The following is a 12,731-nucleotide window of genomic DNA, read 5'->3' as shown; positions in this document are numbered from 1 at the left end:
ATGACTTTCTAATAAAGCACCTGATATAAAAGGTTTAATAAGTTGTAACTAATGGCTTAATAGTTAAAGTTATCATAACAGTCTGCACTGTATTTAACTGGGTTAGACTGCTGACAACCACAACCCTGTTCTTGCTTTCTTCTATAATCTCATTTGAACATACAGAGGAGAGTCTCGGGGTTCCTGGGAAACGGAGTTCCCATCATGCTTCGGGTAATGTAACCAGGAAGGTGTCATGTTGAGAAATGTATTAATTGATACAGTATAGATAACACATTTATGGTTACACCTGTGCCGTATTTTGTACGTAAAATTTACATTTTCGTGAACCGACATCATTGAAAGTTAAGTTAAATTAGCCATTATGTTTTTATTGTAACCATGGGTGTAAGTTACGGACAACAGCCGTAAACTGCTTCCTGGTGTTGTGGTGAGGAGAGATAAGGAGAGTTATTTTATGTGACTTCTCAGCGGATTTAGGAGCGTTTAATCTCGCTGGAGAGACGGTGGAAAGAGTAAGTAAACTGCGTTATGTTTTTATTTTTGCCTTGAGAGGAAGAGGAGGTGCGACTTCAGACAGACATTGTGTTTACCTTGCTCTCCGTATAGGACAGTGGTACAGCTCCCACACAGCTGATAACAGACAGCCCGAAACTCAGGACTGCACTTTGACCGCTTTTATGACAAAAGATAAATACAATAGGCTAAAGGACTATTTACAGGTCAGTAACCACAACAAATTCAAGTAGCTGTTACCAAGGTAACATACATTATCAAGCCTCGGAGGAGAATCATTGTTTAGTCAACATGTATCGATACAAACGTTGCAGTTTTTAAAAACATTTTTAAACATGTGTTAACTAATAGTGATATTTGATTAAGCAGTCCTGTATTTAATTTAAAAATTGATGTGTGTCATATTGACAAGTTATTTTTCTTTAGTCTCGAGCGTCCTCCTCGTAGGCCCCGCCCCACCAGGAAGTACACGTAACAAGCCAGCAGTACTTTCACTTTAGTATGAACGGAAGACAGAGCACCAGCAACACGGAGGCTTTTACTCAGCTCTAAAGGTATGAACTCTTTTAATGATGAGCTCCTGTCAATCATTTTATATCACATTATTCATAACCAACGTACTAGGAAGTGTTTCCAGAGGCTGCTGCACTCACTCTGCAGCTAACTCCGTCCTGTGTGCTGCGTTCAGGCTCACTAGCACTCTTTAAGAAGAGGGATCCACAATGGAAGATCAGAAGAAAAGGCTTGCGGAGATGCTGACCTGCCCAGTGTGCCAGGACACCTTTAAGGATCCTCGGCAGCTGGCCTGTGGACACAGCCTGTGTATGGAATGTCTGGAGAACATGATAGATCATTCCTCAGACATTCCCTTCCGTTGCCCAGACTGTAGGGAATATTTTGGACCATACATTGGGGTACAGAAGAGCTACACACTAGCCAGCATTGCAGAGGACTTCAGAGAGAACAGGAGGAGGAGGGTACCTATTAGCTCCTTTTTTTTCAGTCTCTTTATTAATGCCAGTTAAAAGATATAGAGAATAAACTAATAGCTGTGGAATGTAAAACTGATCCTAAAACTAGGTGAATATCTAACACACCTTTTTCCACATCTCAAAATCCAATTTTTGTAAACAGGACGAGCAGACAAAAAGTGTGTACTGCGACTGCTGCCTGGCGAAACAAACTCTGGCCATTAAAACGTGTCTGAAGTGTGAGGTGTCGCTGTGCAAAGAGCACGTCAAGGACCACCATGAGCTGCCGGTGTTCACGGGACACCCCTTGGTCAAGCCTCTGAATGACCTCCAGGAGAGGAAATGTCCGCAGCACGAGGACGAGGTGCTGAGGTACTACTGCAACACATCCAGACGCTACATCTGCAATGTGTGCGCCCTGGAGAGCAAGCAACAAAACCTCGCCACTGAGGCCTCCACTGTCCTGCGGAGACAGCTGACTGTGAGTTTTTAATAGCATTCTTTAATACCGTATTACATGGGAAATTATAATATCAATGAGAAAACTTCCCATTGGATTTGCAAAGAGACATTGTCATAGCAACGGTTTCTTGTAAACAGAGTGGGAATTTCCTGTTGCTGGCTGTGCTGGGTAGAAACAGGATTTTCAGGTCCCTGAGAATCTCAAAGCTCCCCATTCATTCACTCCTTAAACTCTTAAGCCCCTTGGATGGTCATTACAAATTAATACTAAAACTGCAGAAAACTTTTTTTCCTAAGATGCCAAATATGTGAGTTTGAACTTCTTGAAATGTGTATTAAGTGACATAAAAATTCCGGTTTAACTCAGTGAAAACATCATATAACTTTAACGAAGAGCTGGAAAAAGCTGATACAGCGTATTTATGATACTGTCAGACAGTGTAGAATAAGATGCTTTTTCCCCCCCGCTTAAAGCTACTTGAGGGAAAATAAAAGGACAAAAGTGGATGTTGAGTAATTGATAACTGTGTGTGCATTCAACAGGAGTACATGGACCAGCGTTTTGAAATGCTCAAGGAACAAATGAAAGAATCCAGTCAGTCTGTAAAAAAACTACAAGAAGACATCCTACGTGAAGTATGCTCTGTTTACTAAATTCTCAGTATCTGTGATTGTAAAGGGTCTAAATTGTGTTTATTTTTCAGATCTAATATGTATTTTCCTTCTGCCAGAAACAGAAAGTGAACCCTGCCGACTCCCCCCTCAACAGTGTGACAGTGGTGCTGCTCTGTCTGTGGTTTATTGTTCTGTATTATGGTAAGAGAATGCCAAGCCCTAGTGCCGTGTGTGTGTGTGTGTGTGTGTGTGTGTGTGTGTGTGTGTGTGTGTGTGTGTGTGTGTGTGTGTGTGTGTGTGTGTGTGTGGGTGTGAAAATTCACTCACTGATGTATATCTTTCCCACCAGCCTACAGCTACTCTGTAGAAAACCAGACACTAACAGTGGCGCTGGACAAGCAGCAGAACCGCGTACATCACATTTATTCCACCATTGCAGGTAAGAGGGCAGGTTTCAGATCCACTACTGTCCGCTCACACAACTACACCAAAAACCGGGAACTCAGCAACATGTGATTTAATGATAATAACCCAAGATTCCATGTTTTGGCTCAATGTCTTTGTGTTCAGCACATTTCAACTTTAATTTTAAACCATGTAGTGTGACGTTTGAGAGTGGCATTTTGGGAAATATGCCTATTGGTTAGTTTGTTGGGGATATGATACCACTCATGTTTGTACTTTAAAATAGAAGATAGATACTAAAGGCAGTGAAACACCAAAACCCCAAACTAACTAATCTCACACATCTTCAATCCGTACAAAAACCATTGTGTAAAAACAACAAATTGTGGTTTTACAGGGGGTTATGAGTTGGACTATTTCTTGGTCAGGTACAGTGATTTCCTGGCAGGCTAGCAGTTTCCTCCTGCTTTCAGTCTTAATGCTAAGCTAAGCTAACTAGCTACAGCATTGAACGCTACATGAGAGTGGCGTCGTCATTCTCATCTAATTCTCGCCAAGAAAAAGAATAGTATATTTTCCAAATGTCAGTTTCTTTAATAGTCTGATGGTCGTACATATAGTAGGAACTATCCATCTCCATTCTTAGTACTGATTACGTTTGGGTTTTTTCATTGATTTTGTCCGATCTGATGCTCCAGTTACATGGCAACCTACTTAAGAATTCATTCTTTCTCATTCTTGCTAATAACTTGTATGTAATCCCTACACAGAACTGTTGGTTGATCATCCAGTGAAGAGCCATAAACCTGCAGAGACAGAAGATCAAGGTACAAAATGAAATGTTCTAACACTGGGTTGGCAATGACAGAGAACTACTGTGTGTTTGTATTGGTAGATGCTGACTAGCCTGATGGTTGTACTATAAATTTGTGTTGGAGATAACCTGTGCCCCGTTAGTGTGACGCTGACAATGTGTCTGATGTCATCCAGGTTTCTGATCGTCAGCATCGTTTCTGTATCAACTAAGGCTTTAATAGTTGGATGAACTTTGGTTTCTGGCTGCCTGGAACACACTTTTCTTCAGTCACTGAAGATGAAAGCAACAATAAAAGGATAATTTGCATTACTACTGTTAGACTTTCATTTTATCTACACCGTTGTTACATTGTTAATCATATTATTTTTCTTAATTGATGCACCTGCGAGCATGGCAAAGAAGGTTCAGAAACCTGGATCAGTGTCTGCATGGCCACAGAATCCCAGTTAGTGATTAAGCCTGCATGTTTCTCAAAACTGGCATATGGGCATGTCCAGGTTTTAGAAACCAGAATGTGGTGTTTACATGCAGATATATAATGGGGACACTCCAAACACCCGATCTTAACAGGGACATTAGTATGCATTTAAACGCACCGATTGTTATGCTGTAGTTATGCTTGTTGTGTCTCTAATTCACAGAAGATATGTGACATGAAGGACTCAGGTCATAATGTCAGCAAACAGGCTGAATATGACTAACTACATAACAATATGTATGTTAAGTTATCTAATATTAGCCGCCATACGCTAATGACTATAATAGACTAAGTAGAGGTGGGCGATATATATTGTCATTGTTGTTTAGACGATGTGCAAATTTCCATTATCGAGTATTTAAATTACTTCGCCAAAAATATTCAAACGCACGCAGAAACTCCTCACATCCACTTAATACACAGTGCAGCAAGGCTCTCTACAGCATGGCAGGATTCAGTCACACGACTAGTGGGCCTACGTGATCACATGACCTCTGGCTACCGTCCTCCTTGCAACAGTTTAGCAGCGCATTGTGATGGTAGAGAGAAAATGCAAGCACCTCCAGTCCCTGAAGCTACCGATACTTCAGATGATTTAGTGCCGAGACGTGGGTCTACCTCTCTGGCATGGAAATGGTTTAGTTTCGAAAAGACTTTTAGCGCAGCGCTCAGAGCGCTTCAAGTTGAAATCTGTTCAACTTTTAACACCGCTGGGCGCTCGGAAAATGAGTTTGGTCCACGTTTGGTGGACACAAGCCCTAACTCAGACAATTCCAATCACATTTTAAAGGATATCGACTGATTATCGTTATCGCCAAAATCCCCAAAAATAACAAGATATTATTTTTTGCCCACATCGCCCACCCCTAAGACTAAGTCAGTAGTAGTCTAGAACTAAGTCTAGCTTATTAGCACTTCAATTTAATGAATTAATGGGCATGTATTATAAATTGGGAATAGCATCAAAATTGTGTATGTAAACCCAAACGGTCTGTGTGTCTGTTTCTCAGAAATGCTCATGTTGGATCTGGACACAGCCAGCCCTTTCCTTGGAATCTCCACTGACCTCCAAACAGCAGACAGAGTGAAAACCAAGATAACCTATCCCAAGAGCAAAAACCGCTTTGATGAAGCCCCGCAGGTCCTCTCTTCCTGGTGCTTCTCCACCGGTAACCACGTATGGGAGGTGGAGGCTGAGGGCTACTGGGACATCGCCGTGTCCTTCAAGAGTATCCAGCGTAAGAGCAAGTACAACAGTGCCTTCGGAAACAACGCACACTCCTGGAGCATTATGCACAATGGCCAAGGAAAGCTGTTTGCTTATCATAACAGAGAGAAAACAGTTATCTCTCAAACGTTGCAGAGCAGCCGAATAGCAGTTATGGTGGATTTTGAGAAAGGCACAATCACATTCAGTGCAGTGGAGTCCAAAATCACACAACTGCACAAGTTCAAGGCTGAACTGACTCAGCCCTTGTGCCTGGGTTTGGGGCTGTACCGTGTGGATCCACCCAGCAGAGCCACTATTGTGAAAGCTTCATGAATGATCACAAACTATATAAATTATCACAATATCCAGCCAATACTAGATTCACACTGTCTTAAATCCTGCCATAATGAAGGAGAACTAAAACTGGCTTGCACTAAAAGTGGAATGGTCTAAGAGTAAAGACTAAATTAAAGCCAAAAAGATTTGCCTCAGGAATATATTTTTATATTGAAAGGTGTTTTTAAAGTATGTATAGTATGTGTGATTAATTGATTTATTTTCCCTTTTATTGTGAATCTTTATTTTACTGTAATATATTGTAGTGTTTTATACAGAGTGATTATATATGTGGGTGGGCTGGAGTGATTTCTGATGTTTTTTTAATAGAAAATGACAGAACTGATATACTGCAAATGCCAAAATGTATCAAAGTAGAGAAGAGTCATAGAATAGTCTTCAAACTGAGAACAATGTCTATGTAAAGGTTGCTAACATTAACCACCATGAGCTACTGTTCCTAGCAGACCAAACTATGCAGGCTTTTGTTACAGAAGTTCCACAGTGTTGCTTTAAGAGATGAAAAAGAGGAAAACCCCTTGATTGAGCAAAATGCTCATTTATTAAGAAAACATTAAAGTTGAGCATTTCTTTTAAACAGCTGACAATGATCTCAACAGAATGTTTTACAAAAAAATGAAGGCAATATTAAACCTAGAAGGCCACTGAAGTGCCGCAGTACAAAAACAAGGTATACACTGATACAAAGTGTTTCTCCACTCCACTTTTCAGCTAAATACAGAAACACTGGAGTTGTTTCTCTCAAACACCAGAACACTTCAGAGCATGAATTACGAATCAAACAGTGAGAACTGTACAATTATGTCTCAAACTGCTGTAAAAAGGTTGAAATGTTGATCCTTTTTGTTAGAGCGTTTTGTGAACACTTTTCCAACAACAACAAATATAAACTGACCTGTGTGGGCTTTAGAAAAAAAATCTAAGAACACCATTATCTTGACCAACTTAATACTTAATTGTGCTGATCTCTTCTCTAGCTGCCTTAAAGTTCCTTGATGCCTGACTAAAAGCTGTATACATAATCAAATGTAACACTTGAGAATAGTCTGTCCTGAACAGCAACTGTTAAATCTACAGTACATGTACAAAACGAGGGAACTACGACACTGCGCTGAAATCCACTTTTGACGTTTCTACTGCACCAGTTCTGCATCTGTCCTTCAACCATTAACACTCGAGCTTAGTGAAAGTGTTCTGCTGATGCGATTGGTAGCGGCTGCTATTTATTTCACTGTTGCCATCGTCTGATTCTTGATTGAGCACCACGCCCTGAATATATCTCTGAAACACAGAAAATATTAAGTTCAGAGGAGTTTTCTAATGTCTGCTGGAAACAGAATGTGAACAAGTGCATGTTTCAAACCTCTACACACCTGCAGTGAGTGGCCACACATTCGTTGCTGCAGTATTCTCTGTCCCAGTCGTCACTCTCTACGGCCGGGTTGTTGCAGCCCACCCTCACGCACACACTCCTCATAGTTGTAGAATCACTGGACCCATTCACCTCCATCTCATCCTGGAAAAAAGAAGGCCGGGTGTTTTCTGTACACTTATCTAGGCTTGTCACAGTAGTTTATAATATTACACTGTGTCATTTTCTCCACAATGTTTTATGGCACAGTGAAAGCAAAAGTAAGTAAGAATAAATTATGGCTATATATTTTATATATACTTTATATCATAGTGGATGTAAATGAGATTTTATTTTTTTGCACTAACCAAGAGAAAAAGATTTAATTTCAAAACAAACATAACTGACTGCATATGTATCCACAGTTTAGTAGCGGCTGTGTCCATCTAGAAAGTGCCATTCATAGTCTGTGTGAAACTGGCCAAGCTGCGTCATTTTGCATGGGCTGTGGAGTGAACAGCAATTTTTACTACCCCAGATGTCATGTGAGTTTTTTCAGCGGTGGCTTTCTCTACACACACACACACACACACACACACACACACACACACACACACACACACACACACACACACACACACACACACACACACACACACACACACACACACGAGCTGCCGTGAGCCTCCTGGCGGTGAACTCTTCACACAGTCTGATTTACAGCTGTGCCATAGTCTTTGCATATTCTAATGAATGCCATGACCATATAATGACCGATTTGTTAGGATTGTTTCTTTGTCTTCATGGTGTTGAAACTGATTTGAACCTTTCAGTTTCAGGTGTCTACACCTGAAATCACAGGTGATTTCTATTCAGCTTCTGAAAAAATACATTGGGCTGTACCAGTTTTGATTTAGATGTGTTACAGTATAAGTACTCATTGTGAACACTTGTAATAATTTGAGTTCTATTTGTAATTAATTTAGACCAATTTGTGGTTTTTGTAAGTCACACAATTAAGTAAATCTTAATTACATCCAGTCTGATTCAATGCTGTAAAACAAACAAACAAACAGAAAAAGCCCAAGATTTACAGGCACTACTGTAGCAGTATTGCTTGTCAAACAGAAAATGTCAAAGATCCAGCAATCTATGTTAAAACTTCGACCCACTTCAAGAACTGAAATATCCTAAATGAGATCAAATCATCAACAACCACATCAAGCTGAGGCTCCAGGTTCAACTAAACCACAACCAACAATAGCAATAAATAATGATACCTCTTCTGAAGGCAGCACTTCTGTAACTTCATCCTCGTCTGTATTGCCCGGTGTGTCAGAGTTCACCACCTGCACTGACACCAGGGATGCAGACTGGGCAGATGTGGGCGCAGTAGATGACACAGCCACTGTATTGGGGACAATAATTGGCAGGGTGTCTTTGCCCTGCAAGGGGGCAGGGACTATTTTTATCTGGAGTGGAGGAGGCGGTGTAGCCATGACGGACACAGGGAAACCTGGCATGGTGGTCCCCTCGCGGGGCTTGGCCTGTAAGGGTGGAGGTGCTGGCGCCATTTGCTGTAGCCGTGGTGGAGGTGGTGCATTCTGCATCTGCTGCAGCGGAGGTGGCTGACGAGAGGCGCCCGACACTACCAGCGTAGGCTGCAAAGTGCGGACCCCTCCAGGCAACACAGTCACCACCTGGCCCCCCGCCTGCAACATGTGCTTTGGGATTATGATCTTGGTGATGGTCTGGGCCGGGGGTACTGCAGCTGCTGGAGAAGTAGCTTTGTTTGCCCCCGTGCGGGATCGTGTGGTCATCTCCGGGACGTCCAGGATGATGTTGGAGGCACAAATGTTGGTGATGGTGTTCTCTTCCAGGCTGTTGTTAGCTGGGCGGATGGCCTGTTGACCAGCAGAGAGGAGGGCTGCAGGTGCCGTTTTGACCACCGGTGGAGGTGGTGAAGGCGCGGTCTCCATCTCCTCAGTGACAGGCTGCAGTGAAGACAGATTAAAAAAATGATATGAATAAATAAATGAAAATCCCATACAGCTATGGTTGTATATGTAACTGGTTTTCCTTTAGGGGATGACATGATCTCACCTGTGAGAGCTGGTTGGCTCTATAAGCTGCCAGTGCTTTCAAATACTCCCTTTTGGCTGCTTCTGTCTTTCTCTTATACACCTAATGGAGACAAAACAAGTACCACTATTGTAAATCATTTGTCTGTACGTTATCACCAATAATTGTTCTCCCTTGAAACTGACACCGGATATTCATATACTGCATATAAGCGTGTTTTTCTACCTGTTTCTGTTCCTCAGCCAGGCTGTCCCACATAGAGGCCACTATCTTTGACACCTCCCCAAAAGAGGCGTTGGGGTTCTGGCCCTTAATGGCTGCCTGGGTGTCTCTGAAGAACAGGGCGTACGCTGAAACGGGCTTCTGTGGTTCGTTCGGGTCTTTCTTCTTCCTTCCTTTCTTAGCGCCCACCGCCCCAGTCACTGAGGCCAGTGCCGCCGGCTTACCCCCGCCCCTCCTGGCCGTAGCCGGAGACACAGAAGACGTATGGAGTGGGTGGGAGGACATGTGGGAGAGGGCAGAGGAAGAGGAGAGAGACATCGGGGAGTCGACCAGCACACTCCTCTGAATAGGGAGAGGGAAAGGAAGAAGAAAGGGAAAAAGGATAGAAGACATATTAGCTTCAGGATCTAAAACACAGCATGGAATTCAAAATACATTCATACAAGAATGCAACACTGATGTAACCCCTCACCTTGAAGTCATCCATGTCTTCATCCTGGAGGGAGCCAGCTGGTGATGGCGTTGCAGACAGTGGCTGCTCAGGTGTCTCTGAATGATGCCTAATGTTTTCACCCCCAAGACCCATCGCCAGCTCAGTCTGGTTTATAGTGGACAGGTGACTGCTTCCCAAAAGACCATGACCGATGTCTCCAAGCTGGACATCAATGGTCATTGGGGACGAACTGCTGAAATGGGAACCACTGGAGTTCCCCAGTTCCTGCAGAGGGATTAAAACACAAGAAGTTTGCGAACAACTCTAAACTGCACTCCTGAACAACCAACATTTAAACACACCAAACATCACTCTGTGTGAGGGTCCACAGGTAGAGTGCTCACCAGTGCAGAGGAGCTCAGCAGGGCTCCCCCTCCAGTCTGGCCCATTCCGCCCAAGTTCAGCTGCTCCAGGCCTTGAGACCCAGAGTTCACAAAGGTGGAGGCGAAGGAAGGGTCATTGGCCTCAACCACCAGGTTGCTGACTAGGCTACGGGAGGCCGAAGGTCCCCCGGTGCCGTCTGACCCATCAGTCAACTCAAAGTGGGACACTGCATCACTGATGCTTAGAGTCGGGTCTGGATCAAGGGAGATGGGGGGAATCTCAAAAACCTCATCCCCGAGACTGGGAGTATGGAATGTCTGCTGTATGTGGAGAAAGAGACAGAATAATGGGTCAGTCCATCATGAAGTGAAACGCGTGTAAAGATCAAAACAATGTGCACTACCATGTTTGAATGAACTCACTCACCTCAGCGGACAAGAAAGGGTGGCCTGCCCCATTGATGGTGAGATAGCTGTCGCTGCCTTCTGGAAACTGAAACAGACCGTTAACATTTAACTAACTCAGCAACTTCCAGAATTTAAAGCTGATCTTTCCTGATAAAAACGGATTCATGTTAACTTACCTTATTTTCCTCTGAGTATCCCCCATAAGCTTGGGTGTCCAAAAACTCAGAATCAACATTTTGAGCACAACCGTCCGACAGGTCAGAGTAAAAATTAAGATCCATTTTGAAACTCTTTACTCTAAACAAACTATCACACACGCTGTAAACTTTGTTGAAAGTGTGAATGTCTTATTTTCCGTCCCATTTAGATCAACTATCCCAACATTAACAAAAGCTGCTAGCGGCTAGCTAGCTAGCTAGCTAATCACGGTTAGCATAACGTTAAAGTCGAGTGTATGGTGCTAAGCTACCTTAGCTCTGAAGCCCTATGGAGAAGTGGGGCAGGGGGAGAGATTTGAGGTTGATAGTAACCAAAAAATCACAATGTTGCCAAAATATTATGTGTGCGCTCCCCGGGGCGCAAAGCTCACTGGAGGCCCAACACAAGCCCATTCATACGCTGGTGTGATGCTACCACCATGTCCCAACCGGACGCTACCGATAGTGCTGGATTCAGGGGCTGTCGGGAAATTGAAACATTACTCGAATCATTTAGCGGCACCTATCTGCCAGTTATGTGACTTGCTGTAACGTGACGTTTAACAAATAGCATGGTAGCTTCAGCCAGACTAAGTATAAGTTGTATTTACGACCACTTTTGTTTGGCCAATTTAAACAGCCAGTTAACGTGAAATGTCAGATGCACTTGTTTCCACTCGTTTGAAGTATGAAGTGAAGCGGCAGCCATCAGACAATCTACTTGGACGAGCAAACAAAGAGGCCTGAAGGCAGCAGTGCTTTCCACTGCTAACAGAAATAAACTAATCGATTCAACTGTCCTCAACCTCAAGGACAACTGGGAGTCCCACACTGTAACTCACTTCTAGCTGAAACAGTTGAATGGAAGCACTGTTTTTGAGTTTAACTCTACAAAGACTGAAAGCAGCCAGCAGTCATTTAAAAGCTGTTGGAACAGGTTTATATGTAAACTAGACATTTAATAAACTTTAACTTAACGTGTAAATTTAGGATGGTAGTGACCTTCAAATGACCAAATCAATGCTTGCTGGCATTTATTTAACACAACTATGATATATTATTATCAGACATTGATTTTCTATTTATATATCCCTTTTGTAAACATTTAACAACCTTTAAGTTAAATCAAACCATGTGGCTGTTTTATAGTGCATAAGACCTGCTTCTCCCTAACCAGACCTCTTCACCTCTTCACCTCTCCTCACGCAGGGGAGGGGGGGTTACCCAAGTTGTCCTTGGTGGTTCAAAACAGTCCCTTTGTACCACTTAAACTAAGAAGTGCTTGATTGTTTTAAGTCTAGATTTTAATGGCTTCAGCATGACTATTAATGAAGGCTTTGACACTTTCCACTGAGACGAGACAGTGTTTCTTCCTCTCACAGCTTAATTTACCTGACAGACTCTGTAATGGGTATGCATGTATGCAGGACTGATCAAATATTTTCAAACTACCTCAGTTCTTCCTCCATTTTCTGTGCTTCATATTGTTTTACCTTCTTGTATCAGGACACACATCATACATTAGAACTTACTGATACTTACTGGACAGCTGATACTGATCACAGATTGGACTGAATGTATTTGTATATATTACAAATACTAATTGGTCTAACAGGCACAGACTGAAATTTAGACACAAGAATGTGTTCAGTCTGCAAATATTATTAAAATAATTTTCGACAGAGTTGATTTTTAAAATTAAAGAATAGATTCTTGAACTTTCTAAATAATTTGATGTAATACTGTTCCTATCTAGTAATATTACATACTTCATAGGCCTGTTGTAAATGTGGACAGTAATGTACTAATTACTAATTTAAACCC

At 42.4% G+C, this 12,731-nt stretch overlaps 2 protein-coding genes across 4 annotated transcripts; one reads left to right on the top strand and one right to left on the bottom strand.

The window, feature by feature from the left end:
• The first annotated feature begins 219 nt into the window (after positions 1–219).
• Positions 220–6,408, top strand: LOC127368322 (E3 ubiquitin/ISG15 ligase TRIM25). Of its 2 annotated transcripts, XM_051408978.1 has the most exons (10): positions 220–515; positions 610–722; positions 943–1,070; positions 1,205–1,493; positions 1,651–1,968; positions 2,493–2,585; positions 2,681–2,765; positions 2,914–3,003; positions 3,740–3,796; positions 5,275–6,408. In XM_051408978.1, exons 4-10 carry the CDS (start codon positions 1,239–1,241, stop codon positions 5,805–5,807), a joined length of 1,431 nt encoding a protein of 476 aa, XP_051264938.1. In that variant the 5' UTR covers positions 220–515; positions 610–722; positions 943–1,070; positions 1,205–1,238; the 3' UTR covers positions 5,808–6,408. The 2 variants fall into 2 exon arrangements, with proteins under 2 accessions (XP_051264938.1, XP_051264928.1); XM_051408968.1 differs by lacking the exon at positions 610–722.
• On the bottom strand, positions 6,350–11,388 carry tox4a (TOX high mobility group box family member 4 a). Of its 2 annotated transcripts, none has more exons than XM_051408901.1 (9): positions 10,887–11,388; positions 10,730–10,795; positions 10,324–10,620; positions 9,959–10,204; positions 9,490–9,828; positions 9,286–9,366; positions 8,463–9,176; positions 7,205–7,347; positions 6,350–7,112 (listed from the first exon to the last, which is right to left on the bottom strand). In XM_051408901.1, the coding sequence occupies exons 1-9, from the start codon at positions 10,989–10,991 to the stop codon at positions 7,055–7,057; spliced, it is 2,049 nt and encodes a 682-aa protein (XP_051264861.1). In that variant the 5' UTR covers positions 10,992–11,388; the 3' UTR covers positions 6,350–7,054. The 2 variants fall into 2 exon arrangements, with proteins under 2 accessions (XP_051264861.1, XP_051264851.1); XM_051408891.1 differs by having other exon boundaries at positions 10,324–10,623; positions 10,887–11,387.
• Between the last annotated feature and the right edge of the window lie 1,343 nt (positions 11,389–12,731).

The sequence above is a fragment of the Dicentrarchus labrax genome, unplaced genomic scaffold (assembly GCF_905237075.1).
Source record: "Dicentrarchus labrax unplaced genomic scaffold, dlabrax2021, whole genome shotgun sequence".
Lineage (NCBI taxonomy): Eukaryota > Metazoa > Chordata > Actinopteri > Moronidae > Dicentrarchus > Dicentrarchus labrax.
Note: the sequence above shows the minus strand (reverse complement) of the source record. Positions and strands in the feature narration are given on the sequence as shown.

What these genes read in the sequence shown, in the direction of transcription:
- LOC127368322 (XM_051408968.1), top strand. Translation starts at nt 1,239, where the DNA reads ATGGAAGATCAGAAGAAAAGGCTTGCGGAGATGCTGACCTGCCCAGTG. An exon ending in TCCTGCGGAGACAGCTGACT is followed by an intron (nt 1,969 to 2,492) that starts GTGAGTTTTTAA and finishes TGCATTCAACAG; the next exon opens with GAGTACATGGACCAGCGTTT. An exon ending in TGCAGAGACAGAAGATCAAG is followed by an intron (nt 3,797 to 5,274) that starts GTACAAAATGAA and finishes TCTGTTTCTCAG; the next exon opens with AAATGCTCATGTTGGATCTG.
- tox4a (XM_051408891.1), bottom strand. Translation starts at nt 10,991, where the DNA reads ATGGATCTTAATTTTTACTCTGACCTGTCGGACGGTTGTGCTCAAAAT. An exon ending in AAGACATGGATGACTTCAAG is followed by an intron (nt 9,829 to 9,958) that starts GTGAGGGGTTAC and finishes CTCCCTATTCAG; the next exon opens with AGGAGTGTGCTGGTCGACTC. An exon ending in TGTGTGGCCACTCACTGCAG is followed by an intron (nt 7,113 to 7,204) that starts GTGTGTAGAGGT and finishes TCTGTGTTTCAG; the next exon opens with AGATATATTCAGGGCGTGGT.